The following is a 13,019-nucleotide window of genomic DNA, read 5'->3' as shown; positions in this document are numbered from 1 at the left end:
CATGTCCTTATCCCTAGGACATTCGACCTGCGATTGCCTAGAGATGGCAAACGCATACGTTGCAAAGACAGCAATCCAGACGCCATGTATCCTGCTCATATCGAGCAATATCCCCATAAAGGTGCAAAGAAAAAAACTCCTAGATCAAACACCACGGGAACAAACAAATCGCTCGCTCATTGGAAGTATGAACTTGGAAAAAAAAAGAAAAGGGGGCAAAACAAAGGAAAAAACATAAGAAAATTTACGAAAGATATTAGAATCAATGAAGTTTCTTTATCTTTCGTCGCAGTTTGAACACTCGAGTTCGAAGCCAGGTCATAAAGAGAACCCATGTGCTCTTGGATTGGGATTTCCATGAGGCCGAAGGTTCTTTGCTCCCATGCACGATGGATCTTTGGGGCTTCTCGGAGATCTCCTCTCTAGACTGCACAGGAGACTCAAGATCTTCCGACATGTGTCGTTTCAAGCGACGTCGGGAGCCCCTCTCTTCGGCTTTGATTTGTTGTTTTTCGAGCCGTCGGTTTTTAGCGGCCTCTTTTTCCTCAAATGCCTGACGGGCAGCCTGGACTGTGGCTGCACGGGAAATAGGATCGGTGCTAGTTCGAGTTCGGGATCGGAAAACGAAGTCGAGAGACGTCCTAGACATCGGAGATGCAGCACCATCAGTCTCCCGCGAATACCCAAAGGACGGTCGACTGGTCACATTGGTTTGTGAAATCCCGGGGAGACGGGTGAAAGAATCATCTTGGATCTGCAATGACAGGCGGGGTAGTGCCGGGCCTGAAGAAGTACGGGTTTCTTGGATAGACGAAGGTTCCGACTCAGGGCTTTCATCTAATTCCTCGCTATCATGGCTCAACTCCTCGTAGGACTGGCCCAATGGTGGAGTATACGCTCGAGGCGTCTGCCGCATCGGATGCACGTACTGTGATCCGGGCTTGCTCGCAGTTGAACCTGAGCCATTTGAGAACTGAGATGTTCCACTAGTAGATCGATTGTGAAGACCAGAAGGTGTCCTCTTGTAAGTCACACCTGTGAGGGTCTCGCTGCGTTGCTCCCGCTCGAAGTTCATGTAAATACCTAACCCCTCTTGGTCAGTGGACGATCGGGACAGGTCGATTGAGGTCGACGGCGCATCGTCCCGGGAGAGTTTCCGCAGAATGGGCTTGATATGGACCTTGGGTTTCATGGATTTGCTTTTGTGAGAGCGAGAGTCAAGCGCTTCGGAGGATATGTTATGTTCAGAAGTATTCATCAATTGGTGTTCCGAGTTCCACAGCTGTTCGCCGGGTGTGGTATCATGGATGGCCATGCTTGAAGCCATAGAGCTGCGCTTTTTCAGGTTGACAGGAGAATGCACGTTGTCGGCAACATTGGAAAAGGAGAATTGATCTTGGGATTTGTTGAGATCTCGAGACGGAAAGATATGATAAGAGGCAGCCCGTCCAGTTTCAATACCTGGTCTCGCCTTTGTAGGACGCTGGAGTGATCCAGACTCCCCCACTAGTCGGGTTTTCATGACGGGAAAGGCCGACTCACGGGAGTACGAATCGTCGGCGCGCGCCATGGTCGGAACCTTTTCAAGTCACAGCTTTTTAGTAACGACCTGTGTGATGCATGATTGTCGACACCAGCTGAATGAGAACCAGAGTGTGAGGAGTTCAGAATTCAAGACCGAGGATGAGTGGGGAAGATTGCGAAAAGAGGAGATCGTAAGAGGGGGCGCGCATCAGCGCATCAGCACATCAGCGGGGAAAGGGAGGACTAAGATAAGCGCTTATGGCGGGAGAGATAAAGGATCTGACATTTGTGGTCAGGGTAGAACCTTGAAAGAGTAGAAGAGAGACGGAGGGAGAGAGGGAGAGGGAGAGATAGAAAGGAAGTAAGCAAGTAGTTATGAGGGGAATAGCAATAGATATAATTCAACAAGGAAAAAAAAAGGAGACGGCGGTGAAGCCGGAGACAGACGGGATCGAGACCGCATGCGGCTTTGACTTCTCTCTCTCTCTCTCTCTCTCTCTCTCTCTCTCCCCTATTCTCCCCCACCCCCCTATATTATCCCCTTTCCTCCTATTATTGGATCTTCCAATCCTTCTAGTTCTTCTAGTTCTGTCTAGTTTGATTAGTTTATTTCAATTAGTTTAAATTAGTTCGTTTAGTTTGATTAGTTTGTGTAGTTCGTCTGATCTCATCTTATTTTAATTTATTCCCCCTATACTCCGTAATCATATCCACACCCCATCTACACGATATCCAAGGTTATATAGGAAAGTCTGCACAGTTTATGATTTTTAGTACCTTCGTATATACCTAAGCAGAAGTATGAAAAGAGATGGAAAGAACATATAAAAAAACACACCAGAGGGTTCTTAGATATAGCATCCCTGATACCACGATAGTACCTTGGTAATAATACAATAACCCCCTGAAATATTCTGTAACGTATACGTAAAACGTATTTATACATATCTATATCGGCCGGTGCCAAGGAAATGCCAAGACCTACAACCCAAGACCATCTGATCATTCCCCCACCAAAAGAATGTTTTGACACTTGTGTTGTACATGGTGGGGTGGACTATTTTGGACTTTTTTTCTATTTTTTTTTCTCGTTCTTATCTTCCCTTCTCTTCTTTTTCTTCCCTTCTTTCTTGTACATACCATCTCATCCCCGATCATTGTACTATTTTCAACCATGGGTCTGTCTCTGCAGAATCTGGGGTTGTCCCTGTTGATTCTGGTTGCTTTCTCCGGTCAGGCATATGCATTTGGCGCTGGTAACATCGCTTCTATTTCCCGCCTCGAAGGTCAAAACTGGCGTCATGGAGACATCGAGGATGCCCTTCTAACTCTCTATATGGCAAGAATCGCCGGTGGTAAGAAATTCGGCAAGCTGGACGTGAAGCGCGTCTACTTCGGTAATTGGTTACGCGATTACAGCCAAGCAGTCGATGTGGGCACCGTCAAATATGTTAGTGCCGAAGCTATCCGTATCCTGCTCTGGGTGCTGGGCTTCATGAGCTTTGGGTGAGTAGTAGATGTGGATATCGAATATCGAGGCTATTTGACATTTCGCTGAGACCTATAAAAGATACGGAACCAAGGAGTTTGAGGTCACCACAGAACGCCTGGGATGTTACCAACCTACAGAGCATATCGATAACCCCTTGGGATACGCCACGGGCGAGGATGCGCGTGACTACGACCGTCGACTGCGTGGCCCCGTCGACGAGGAGCGAGAGCTTTCAGTGGACCCCCGCACCGGTATGGAGTCTGATCCTGCAGTGGTCGATATTGGACTAACCCAACCGGAAACGCAGGCTTGAAACATTACATTGCAACGGAGGACGTAGGTATCGACACCTCGGCTGCGTTGATTCGCCGTGTGCTCGGTCGCTCAATCCAGATGGGTCGTCGTTATGGCCAATCCAGGAACAAGGACGACCTATATGAAGCTCTACGATTGTTGGGCACTGGATTGCACTGCCTGGAAGATTACGCTGCCCACTCTAACTACACTGAGCTCAGCCTGATTGAACTGGGAGAGACAGAGGTCTTCCCTCACGTCGGGCGTGACACCAAACTGCAGGTTAACGGTGTCGATGAAGAAGTCTATCCAATCGTGACTGGTACCTTTGGCGGAGTTGATTTCTTCCATTCCGTACTGGGAGAGCTGTCCGATAAAACAATGCAGTCTGAAATTGAATCCTTGGAGAATGTTGTCGCCCAATCGGAGAACCAGGATTCCTCGGAGAGTTTCTTGCAGACTCTCCTGAGCAAGATTCCCGATGGTCTACTTGGTGACAGCAGCGACCAGACTGGCCAGATGGATGACTTCAAGTCAAAGGCAGATGATGCCAAGCATGACAGCGAGAACATCAATCCTCGTGAACCTGAAGAGTGGACGCTCTACCTGGACAATGTTCAGAGGCAGATCTACCCGGTCCTTGAGTGGCATGACAACCTGTTGAAACGAATCAATGAAGCCATAGAAAAGATCCCAGTCTTGCCCGAGCTGATCGAGCAAATTCAGGATCAAATCACCATTTTTGTCTTCTCTATTTTGGCTCCTTATGTTCTCCCCATTATCAAGCAGGTTAAGTCCGAGCTCGAAACCGGTTCATCCGAAGTGATCCAGAGCAGCCGGGAGCAACAGCACATTGTGTTCAACGATGACGACTGCTCAAACCCGACCCACTCCATGCTTTCAAAAGACCACTTCTCAAACATTTTGAATGAGCCCGCTGGTCGTATTGCGTCAGCTGTTGTCAAATGGTCGGTTCCTCAGCTTATGTCATGCTGGGACGATGAGAATGCCGATATCGACCGGACTCTCGACAGAATCATTTCGGGTGTTTTCCATCACCCCGCTCTTCGTGAGTCTGGACGTGATGGAGCTGCCGATATGCATCAAATCATGTTCTCCACGGTCGAGAAGTGGTGGAGCGAGAAGGATGATGAGGAGCGGGACATCCTCCGCGAGCAGCTGAGCCGCGATGGTGTCCTTGAAGGCAGGAACCATAAAGATGGTGTGCAAGATTGCGGGCACGGATGTGGCAAGCCGCTCGCCCTTCCCAAGTCTCACAGCAGCTCCGGTGAAGGTCAAGGGTCCGGTGGCTCTGGTGGCTCTGGTATTGAGAACCTAGCCTCCGAGGCTGTAGGAGGAGGCGCATTTGGCGGTATACTCGGTGGGCTCGTAGGAGGTATGGGCTCTATGCTTCTCAACAACAGCGGTTCGAAGCCCGATAGGGAGAGCCCAGAGCCTCAAAATTATGACAGTGGGAATTCTTACCAGAGTCGACCCCAACATGAGAACCATGAACAATACGGAGGGAACTCGTTTAGTCAAATGCAGTCCCCTCACCAGAGTGGATATGGACAGCCAAGCGAACCAAGCTACGGAGGCTACGGTCAGCCCCCGGTTCATCACGAAGAATACCGTCCTCGTCCCGACGGATACGAATATCAAAGTGAAACTGTCTATCAACAGCCACCTGCGCGCCGCGATGAGTACTCTGGCTACGCACCTCCAGCGGAGAACTTCCGCCGCGAGGAGCACCACCAATACCAATCGGAAAGCCAGGGTTACTATCAAGAGCAAACACGGGAGACCTACCAAAGTGGCCAATCCGAATATCAGCGTACAGAGACACACTATGGATACGGAGGCCCACCTCCCCGTGAGGAATATGGGCAGTAAGTTAACTTGATTATTTGTTATTGGCTAGCCTCTTATATTGACCACAATATACAGGGAGTACTCCGGATATGGTAGACCGCAGCCTGGCTACAATGAATTTGAGAATTCTGGCTATAAGCCCCAGGAAGGATATGGTCGAGAGGGCGGCGATGGATACCGCGCCGAGCGACAATATGAGGGTGAGGAGCGCCCCAGGTACCGTTCGGGCTCTCGCAGTGGGGGTAGTGATGAGGAACGTTCTCACCGACACCACCGACACCACCACCATCATCACCATGAGCGGTCTGGTTCGGATTCGGATTAGGTAGCCTTGGCAGTGCCCCGGATATAGTGTTGGGCTAGTGGAAGATCCTGTCGCAACGGATGAATATGCAGACATCTACCATTCCTTGACCTCTCCGGGAGCCGGTTGTTCAGTGCGAACAACCTTGTCGCAGTTGAGCAGGCGGAGTGGATCGAGAGCCAATTTCAGCTAGGAATGCAGATATGAGTATTAGTGGTGTGCTTCATGGGCGTAGACAAAGGGTATATTTGGATTTGCGGCAGGGGGTGAAATGACTGAGAATGTATGTGAAAGCTTACCCGGCGCATTGTGTCGACTGTAGTTTCACCCAATTCGTGCTCGAGGTAGTCTCGCTTGACGAGACCAACACCGTGCTCCCCGGTGACAGTGCCCTCCATCTCCACAGCGCGTTTCACCATGCGGTGCACGACTCCCTCGGCTATAGCCTTTTCACTGTCGCTGAAGAGGATGATCGCTATCGGCTGTTAGTGTATGTCGAATGACCTCTGGGCATGTCATATCAAGGCAATAGCTTACCGTGGAAGTTGCCATCTCCAACATGACCACAAATTCCGGCTAACAGGCCATTCTTGGTCATATCTTCCTTGGTTGCCTCCATGATATCGGGCAACTTGCTCATCGGGACTGCGACATCGGTTGTCCAGACGTGGTCATCCGGGTTCTTTTTCATCGCCATGACACTCCACAACGCCTGTTTGCGAGCACTCCAGAGTTCTGCCATTTCAGCCTTGCCACGGGCAAACTCAAAGGTATTTCCCGAAGTTTTAGAAACGATCTTTTGCACCATCCCAATCTGCTCCTTGACCGCGTTTGGGGTGCCAGTAAACTTGAAGAATAGGGTGGGGGACTCCTTCCACTGGCGGCTGGTAGTCTTGCTGGCATTGATGCACCTCATCTGGATATCATCCAAAATCTCAACACCAGCGACAGGGATACCAGCCTCCACCACATTGGTTACACACTCGGCAGCATTCTGAATGGTGCCAAAGCTTGCGACAGCAACGTTCTCGCTCTGGGGCTTGACCGTCAGCTTCAAGGTCGCCTCCGTTACCAGACCAAGAGTGCCTTCGCTGCCAATGAACAGCTTAGTCAAGTCGTAACCAGCACTAGACTTCCTCGGCCGCTGCCGAGTCTTGATAATGGTGCCATCGGCGAGGACAACAGTGAGCGACAGCACCCACTCACGCATTGTCCCGTACCGGTAGGCATTAGTTCCCGAGCATCCTGTTCCAACCATACCGCCAATCATCGCACCCGGACCAGGGTCGGGCGGGAAGAAAAGGCCATCTTTGGCAATTTCCTCGTTCAACTCCTCCCATCCAACAGCAGGCTGGACAACAACATCCAAGTCACGCTTGTGGAGCTCCAAGATGCGGTCCATGCGACGGAAATCCACACACACGCCACCTTTCGTAGACGCAAAATGGCCCTCCAAGCTCGTGCCGCCGGAATACGGGGTGACGGGGATAACGCGCTGGTGGCAGACCTTCATGATGCGCGAGACCTCCTCGGTACTTGACGGGTAGAGAATCAAGAAGGGTTTCTCATCCTCTTTCTGCGAATAGGAGGACCAATCGGATCCGGCATGCGATTCCAAGTCGCCAGTTGCAGTCGAGACATTTTCCTTGCCCAAAATTTCGACGAAATCAGCCCACGCTGCCTGGAGGTTGGAAGGAGAGACGTTGTGTTTTGGACCCTCGATCTCGGAGAGGGGGGTCGTAGACGAGGAGGGTAAAGCCGCGGGCTTGATAGATCCGAGGTAATAAGCACCAGTTGAGAAGAAAACCAAAGCTATAGTGCAATTACAGATTTAGTTAGCCAATGACCTATCCAGAGGAAAGAGCAAGATTATCTCGGCATCGCATACCGAAGACCAGGGCGGCAGAGCGACCTGCGGGGGACTGGGTCTGATACTGGGCGAATTTCTCTTGTTCGGCACGCTCGCGCTTCAGACGTTGTTGGGTGCTTTCGTATAGTTGACTCTTGAATGATTGGTTCTCCTTGGCTTGCTTAGCCGAGGATGCAAAATGGCGCAGGAGGCGGGGTGATGGTCGAGTCCGGAGACTACGCGCCCCTAGAACGAGAGCATTGAAGACCATTGCAATACGTAGGAGAAGTGTACCTCTCAAGCAGAGCTGTCAGGAGCTCTCGGAGAGATCGAGAGAGAGGTGAGAGGTGGAGGACGGACCGAGTTCCGGGGTCTTGGCATCTGGGCCTTTTTTTTTTTTTTTTTTTTTTTACAGCAGTGAAGGGATCTCTAGAGACACCATATAATAGGATATAGGTATATAAGTATATAAGCATAACTATAATAGTATATGACTATATATTCTCAATCTTATCCTATATATATCCGAGTACTATATATTTTTATCCTATATAGGAAATCATACGTCACTTGATCAAAAGTGGTAGGTCACATGCCTTCTATTATTACCGATTGTGACTTCACAGAGGAAAGATAATCCGAAGAAAAGATCCGAAGAAAAGAGTAAAGGGTCCGGTTAATATCATCGCGGCTAAAAAAGACAGCTCCACACCCAAAGTGGAACTTGCCTACCTGCGGGGAGCTCTTCGGTTCAATTCAAACTGGATTCTCCCGGTCATCCTTTTTCCTTTTCCAGAATTCTCTTATATATATATATATATATATATTCAAAGATTCACTAGTCTCGCTCAGTATTTTCTCTTTTTCTCTCTTTCTCTACTATCCTCTACTATCCTCTGCTATCCTCTACTATCCTCTACTATCCTCTCCATCCCCTCGCATTATTACCAATTTCCCCGCAATTCCTATCGCCCCCTCTAAACATACAATGGCCGCAGCTCAGGTAGGATTCAACTCAACGTTGAAAATGACACGAGTCTGACAAGCATGTAGAACCTTTCATTCGTCCTTCAGGGCATCCATAAGGTCAAGTTTGAAGACCGCCCAGTTCCCGAGCTGAAGAGCCCTCACGATGTGATTATCAACGTCAAGTACACCGGTATCTGCGGCAGTGATGTACGTACCATGCCCGGAAACAGTTATGACCCAGACTAATCAATCCCCGCCATAGGTGCACTACTGGGAACACGGCTCGATCGGTTCATTCGTTGTGAAAGACCCCATGGTCCTTGGACACGAGTCAGCAGGCATCGTCAGCCAAGTCGGATCAGCGGTCAAAACCCTAAAGGTAGGTGACCGGGTCGCTATGGAGCCCGGCATCTCCTGCCGCCGATGCGAGCCCTGCAAGGCTGGAAAGTACAACCTGTGCGAGGACATGCGCTTCGCCGCGACCCCGCCCTATGATGGCACCCTCGCCAAGTACTATACTCTCCCCGAGGACTTCTGCTACAAGCTCCCCGAACACATCTCCCTACAAGAGGGAGCACTCATGGAGCCCCTCAGTGTTGCAGTGCACATCGTGCGCCAAGCCAACGTCAGCCCGGGCCAGTCGGTGGTGGTATTCGGTGCCGGCCCCGTGGGCTTGCTGTGCTGCGCTGTGGCGACTGCGTTCGGCGCCTCCAAGGTCATCGCCGTGGATATCCAGCAGCAGCGTCTGGACTTTGCCAAGGACTACGCCACTACGTCGACATTCATGCCCAGCAAGGTTGCGGCCACTGAGAACGCCGAGCGCCTGAGAGAAGAGAATGGGCTCGGCACTGGCGCCGATGTGGCGATTGATGCTTCGGGCGCTGAGCCTTCCGTGCACACGGGCATCCATGTCCTGCGCAACGGAGGCACATACGTGCAGGGTGGCATGGGCCGCAGCGAGATCCAGTTCCCTATCATGGCGGCTTGCTCCAAGGAGCTGACCATCAAGGGTAGCTTCCGGTACGGTAGCGGAGACTACAAGCTTGCCGTTGGGCTGGTTTCATCCGGCAAGGTTGATGTTAAGAAGTTGATAACCGGCACGGTCAAGTTTGAGCAAGCTGAGCAGGCCTTTATTGAAGTCAAGGCTGCCAAGGGCATTAAGACTTTGATTGCCGGTATTGATGTGTGAATTCCGTTATAGAAACGAAACACTGGGGATAAACGGGGCGTTGGTTTTCTTTCCTTCTTTTTTTTATATATATATATATATATATATATAGCAAATTTTAAACGAGAGATGAATCAAAAGTTGACGTGCAATAACTCTTGAGGTCTGAGCTGTTAGGTAAATACAGTAACATGTAAGAAATGATCAAGGTCAACGAGGGGGGTATCGTGCAGTGTAGTAAAACGAAAGACCAAATCAGAACAGGCAAAAGAAACAAATGTACCCAGGATGATACAACAATACTAACAACACCCTTGATTTGGGCGATTTCCAGAGCCCAAGCGGAAAACATCCTCCCATTCCCTCATCCCGCTCTTCCAGTTAGGTGTGCCAGGAGCTTTGCCTTTTCGACGGCTCCTGCGCTGCAGAGGCACGGAGTTATCGTCCAATGTCGCTCGACTTCTGATACTCGAAGCGTCGCTGCCACCATATAAACCGCCATCCCCGTACTGGATGCCACTCTGCGGGTCATCGGGGTCGATCTCACCGAGCTCGATTTTGGTCAAGATGATCCGCGCCAGCCGATTAAAGACTTCCTCCACGCCATCCCCCGTCAAAGCCGAGATCTCCACAGCGACAGGTATATTCGATTTAGCAGCCCAGTGGGATGTCTCCTCGGAGCTAACCTCTCTGCCTTCCGAGGCACGAGTAGCCGTCAATCTAGTCCCCGTCCCCATCAGGCTGGTAGAGCGAATCGACCCATTCACATCCCAGGGGATAGAAGACTGTCTGCTGGACGTACTAGACGGGGTCGGAGGCGGGCGGGAGTTATCTTCGAAATCGGACTGGGGGTCGGAGGTCAGGTCAGCTTTATTGCCGGCTAGGATGACGGACAGGTTTGGGGAAGCGAGGGCGCGGGCGTCCATGAGGAAGGTCGGGAGGGAGGCGAAGGAAGCGTAGGAAGCAACATCATAGATGAGTATTGCACCTGCTGCGCCGCGATAGTATGATCTTGAAACCGATCGAAAGCGTTCTGTGCCTGCGGTATCCCAGAGCTGGAGTTTGATGCGTCTCCGGCGTGAACCCGTGCCGAGTTTCACGATACGCGAGGCGAATTCCACGCCGATGGTCTGGGAGGAGAGTACTCGCCCTGGAGGAAGGATATGTCAGCATGAGAGAGATAGAGTGAGGATTGGAGGGTGATTGTACATTCATCTTTCACGAAGCGGTGTAGTACACAAGACCTGTAATTCAAGGATCCAAGGATTCGATGTCAGCAGATGATCTAAGCTTGTATGTAACAATACCTAGGTACCTCGGTATTGATATTGGTACTCACTTTCCAGCACCGCTTGGTCCTAGGAGGATGACTTTGGCGAGGTAATCATACATGCTTCCCAGTTCCTATGATTGTATTAGCGGTCTCTTGGGGTTTGGGGGGAGATTGACGTACCTGGTCTGGGAGCGAGGAAGTGGAAGAGGCATTTGAAAGACCTCTTTGACGTGCCATGAGGGTAGGGAAATGAGTTATTGGGGTGGGTGAATATGAAAGAGAAGGGTAGCTTTGACTTTGGGGGGGAAAGCTGTTGGGTGCCCGACCGGTGATCTCGCACTATTACTATATTACTATATCACTAGTTATATATTAACTGAATACTTAGTTATAACTAGGTATGGACTATTAACTAGTTCTATTAGAAATAGAATGTTCCAATCATCCTGTTATAAAAAGAAAAAAAAAAAAAAAAAAAAAAAGCAAGAGACTAGCCGAAGTGCTTTGATACTTCAAGGCGCATTCCCACTGGACCTTTCTAAGAGTTTCACACACTTTGGGGCTTGGAGCAAGGCTCATTCTATGCGGATTACGGAGTACAGGGCGTAGATTGACGTAGGGATTGGAGTATGAATAAAGTATAGTAATATATAGTATATAGTGCGCGGGCAATACGAAGTATACGACAGTCTGTATAAAGGTCATAAGAAACAGAGATCTACAATGTACATATACATATACATATACATATACAGATACATATGCGCATGTTATCTTGGCCCCTAAATGATTTACATGGTTTACAACTTTGGAAGTTTTCTAGAATCAATAGAAATGAGAAATGAGAGATCGTGGCAGTGCTTATATACTCCGCTAGCCTTGGAATATACAACATAGTCAATCCCTTCGTATTCGCTCTTTGACTAAAAGGGGGGGGGGGTGGAGTTCAGGGTAGGCTGAGTATTTTGGCTTTGATGAATTTTTATGTCATTTTTATTGTCATTCATATTCGAAATTGCTTACATCTGGACACTTTCAACCCTTTTTATGACCCTGGGAGATTCCTAAAAAGCTCAATCTCTTCGACTTTCATCAGAATTTCGTCATACCGTTACTTCCACTACTTCGCTTCGCTTTGATTTCACCCTGACATCTTCTATTGCCATATTGCTCTACTCTATCCTTCTATTCTATTACTAAATACTCATACTCACTATGAAGTTCACTTGGGCGACAACGCTCCTTCTACTCTCTAGGGTCATGGCCCTGACCATCCCTCACACAGAGCTTACCGATCTCATTGAACGAGATGTGGTCCCCCTGGACCCCCTGGATTTCACCCAGGATACAGATGTCATAACCCTTGAGAAACGGCGTGGCGGCGGTGGAGGAGGCCGAGGCGGCAGCGGTTCCTCCGGCAGTTCATCCAGCAGCGGAGGAAGCAGTGGAGGAAGCAGTGGAGGAAGCAGTGGAGGCCGCACCGGTTCTTCCTCCGGTTCCTCCGGTTCCTCAGGCTCCAGTGGCTCCAGTGGTAGCAGTGGAAACAGCCGCAGTGGTTCAAGCAATGTTGGTGGTACAACTAGTGGTGGCTCTGGCACTCGAGCAACCTACGGTGGAGGAAACTACTATGCCGGTGGTGCGCGCACTCCCTACAAGTCTGGCTCCCGGTCCGCTGGAGGAATCGCCCCCTATGTGCTCGGTGGAGCTGCCCTGGGCTTCTTCCCGGGTCTTTGGCTGTACAGCGCCTATGCCTACCCCTACAGCCACCACTACAACTACTACAACGACAAGGACCACAAGAACGAGTCGCTCCCCATTGTCTGTGTGTGCCAAGAGTACTCCGAGTGTGGCTGCGACAGCAACACTAACCGCACCTACTACGAGTCTCTTTTCAACGGCACCGTGCCTAAGAACTCCAGTCTTGTGCGTGTGGTCGATGTGAACGGCACTCAGACCATCTACATCAACGGCACCTTGGCCAATGGCACCACTGCCGCCGATGGAAGCTCAAGTAGCACCTCCTCGGCATCTGGGCCTGTCGCGATGGTCCTACATGCTAGCGGGTACTGGGTGACAGTTGCCGTGGTAGTGGCCGCCGTCTGGGGATTCTAAATGAAAAACCGTGCTTTTGCTTTCTGCTGTTTTTGCTTTCTGACTGCTGGGTTATTATGGCTCCACCTGGTTTGTGTTGACGATGAGCCCTAATGCTATGATAAAAGATGATTGGGATGGATGTTTGCTTGTGACTTTGATACCCCCGGTTTGGGAACTTGC

The 13,019-nt window shown here is 50.1% G+C and overlaps 6 protein-coding genes across 6 annotated transcripts; 3 read left to right on the top strand and 3 right to left on the bottom strand.

Annotated features, from left to right (window-relative positions):
* Nucleotides 1–262: 262 nt before the first annotated feature.
* Nucleotides 263–1,570, bottom strand: N7537_003552 (uncharacterized protein; the record flags this gene model as incomplete). The annotated part of the gene is made up of 1 exon (XM_056894610.1): nt 263–1,570. The coding sequence occupies one exon, from the start codon at nt 1,568–1,570 to the stop codon at nt 263–265; it is 1,308 nt and encodes a 435-aa protein (XP_056754358.1).
* A 1,095-nt stretch (nt 1,571–2,665) lies between these two features.
* Nucleotides 2,666–5,512, top strand: N7537_003551 (Het-C domain-containing protein). Its single transcript, XM_056894609.1, has 4 exons — nt 2,666–3,030; nt 3,095–3,267; nt 3,324–5,199; nt 5,258–5,512. Exons 1-4 carry the CDS (start codon nt 2,699–2,701, stop codon nt 5,505–5,507), a joined length of 2,631 nt encoding a protein of 876 aa, XP_056754357.1. The 5' UTR covers nt 2,666–2,698; the 3' UTR covers nt 5,508–5,512.
* Nucleotides 5,513–5,530: 18 nt separating this feature from the next.
* N7537_003550 (FAD-binding oxidoreductase) lies at nt 5,531–7,606 on the bottom strand (the record flags this gene model as incomplete). Its single annotated transcript, XM_056894608.1, has 4 exons — nt 5,531–5,675; nt 5,786–5,961; nt 6,024–7,298; nt 7,375–7,606. 4 exons carry the CDS (start codon nt 7,604–7,606, stop codon nt 5,583–5,585), a joined length of 1,776 nt encoding a protein of 591 aa, XP_056754356.1. The 3' UTR covers nt 5,531–5,582.
* Nucleotides 7,607–8,323: 717 nt separating this feature from the next.
* On the top strand, nt 8,324–9,493 carry N7537_003549 (NAD(P)-dependent alcohol dehydrogenase; the record flags this gene model as incomplete). The annotated part of the gene is made up of 3 exons (XM_056894607.1): nt 8,324–8,338; nt 8,389–8,511; nt 8,567–9,493. The coding sequence occupies 3 exons, from the start codon at nt 8,324–8,326 to the stop codon at nt 9,491–9,493; spliced, it is 1,065 nt and encodes a 354-aa protein (XP_056754355.1).
* Nucleotides 9,494–9,774: 281 nt separating this feature from the next.
* On the bottom strand, nt 9,775–10,987 carry N7537_003548 (putative Ras family GTPase (Rab4b); the record flags this gene model as incomplete). Its single annotated transcript, XM_056894606.1, has 4 exons — nt 10,926–10,987; nt 10,812–10,876; nt 10,682–10,716; nt 9,775–10,622 (listed from the first exon to the last, which is right to left on the bottom strand). Exons 1-4 carry the CDS (start codon nt 10,980–10,982, stop codon nt 9,775–9,777), a joined length of 1,005 nt encoding a protein of 334 aa, XP_056754354.1. The 5' UTR covers nt 10,983–10,987.
* A 973-nt stretch (nt 10,988–11,960) lies between these two features.
* On the top strand, nt 11,961–12,857 carry N7537_003547 (uncharacterized protein; the record flags this gene model as incomplete). Its single annotated transcript, XM_056894605.1, has 1 exon — nt 11,961–12,857. One exon carries the CDS (start codon nt 11,961–11,963, stop codon nt 12,855–12,857), a length of 897 nt encoding a protein of 298 aa, XP_056754353.1.
* Between the last annotated feature and the right edge of the window lie 162 nt (nt 12,858–13,019).

This window comes from Penicillium hordei (genome assembly GCF_028827395.1).
Source record: "Penicillium hordei strain IBT 12815 chromosome Unknown utg000002l_segment0_segment0, whole genome shotgun sequence".
In the NCBI taxonomy this organism is placed as follows: domain Eukaryota; kingdom Fungi; phylum Ascomycota; class Eurotiomycetes; order Eurotiales; family Aspergillaceae; genus Penicillium; species Penicillium hordei.
This window is presented reverse-complemented; position numbering and strand designations above follow the sequence as displayed.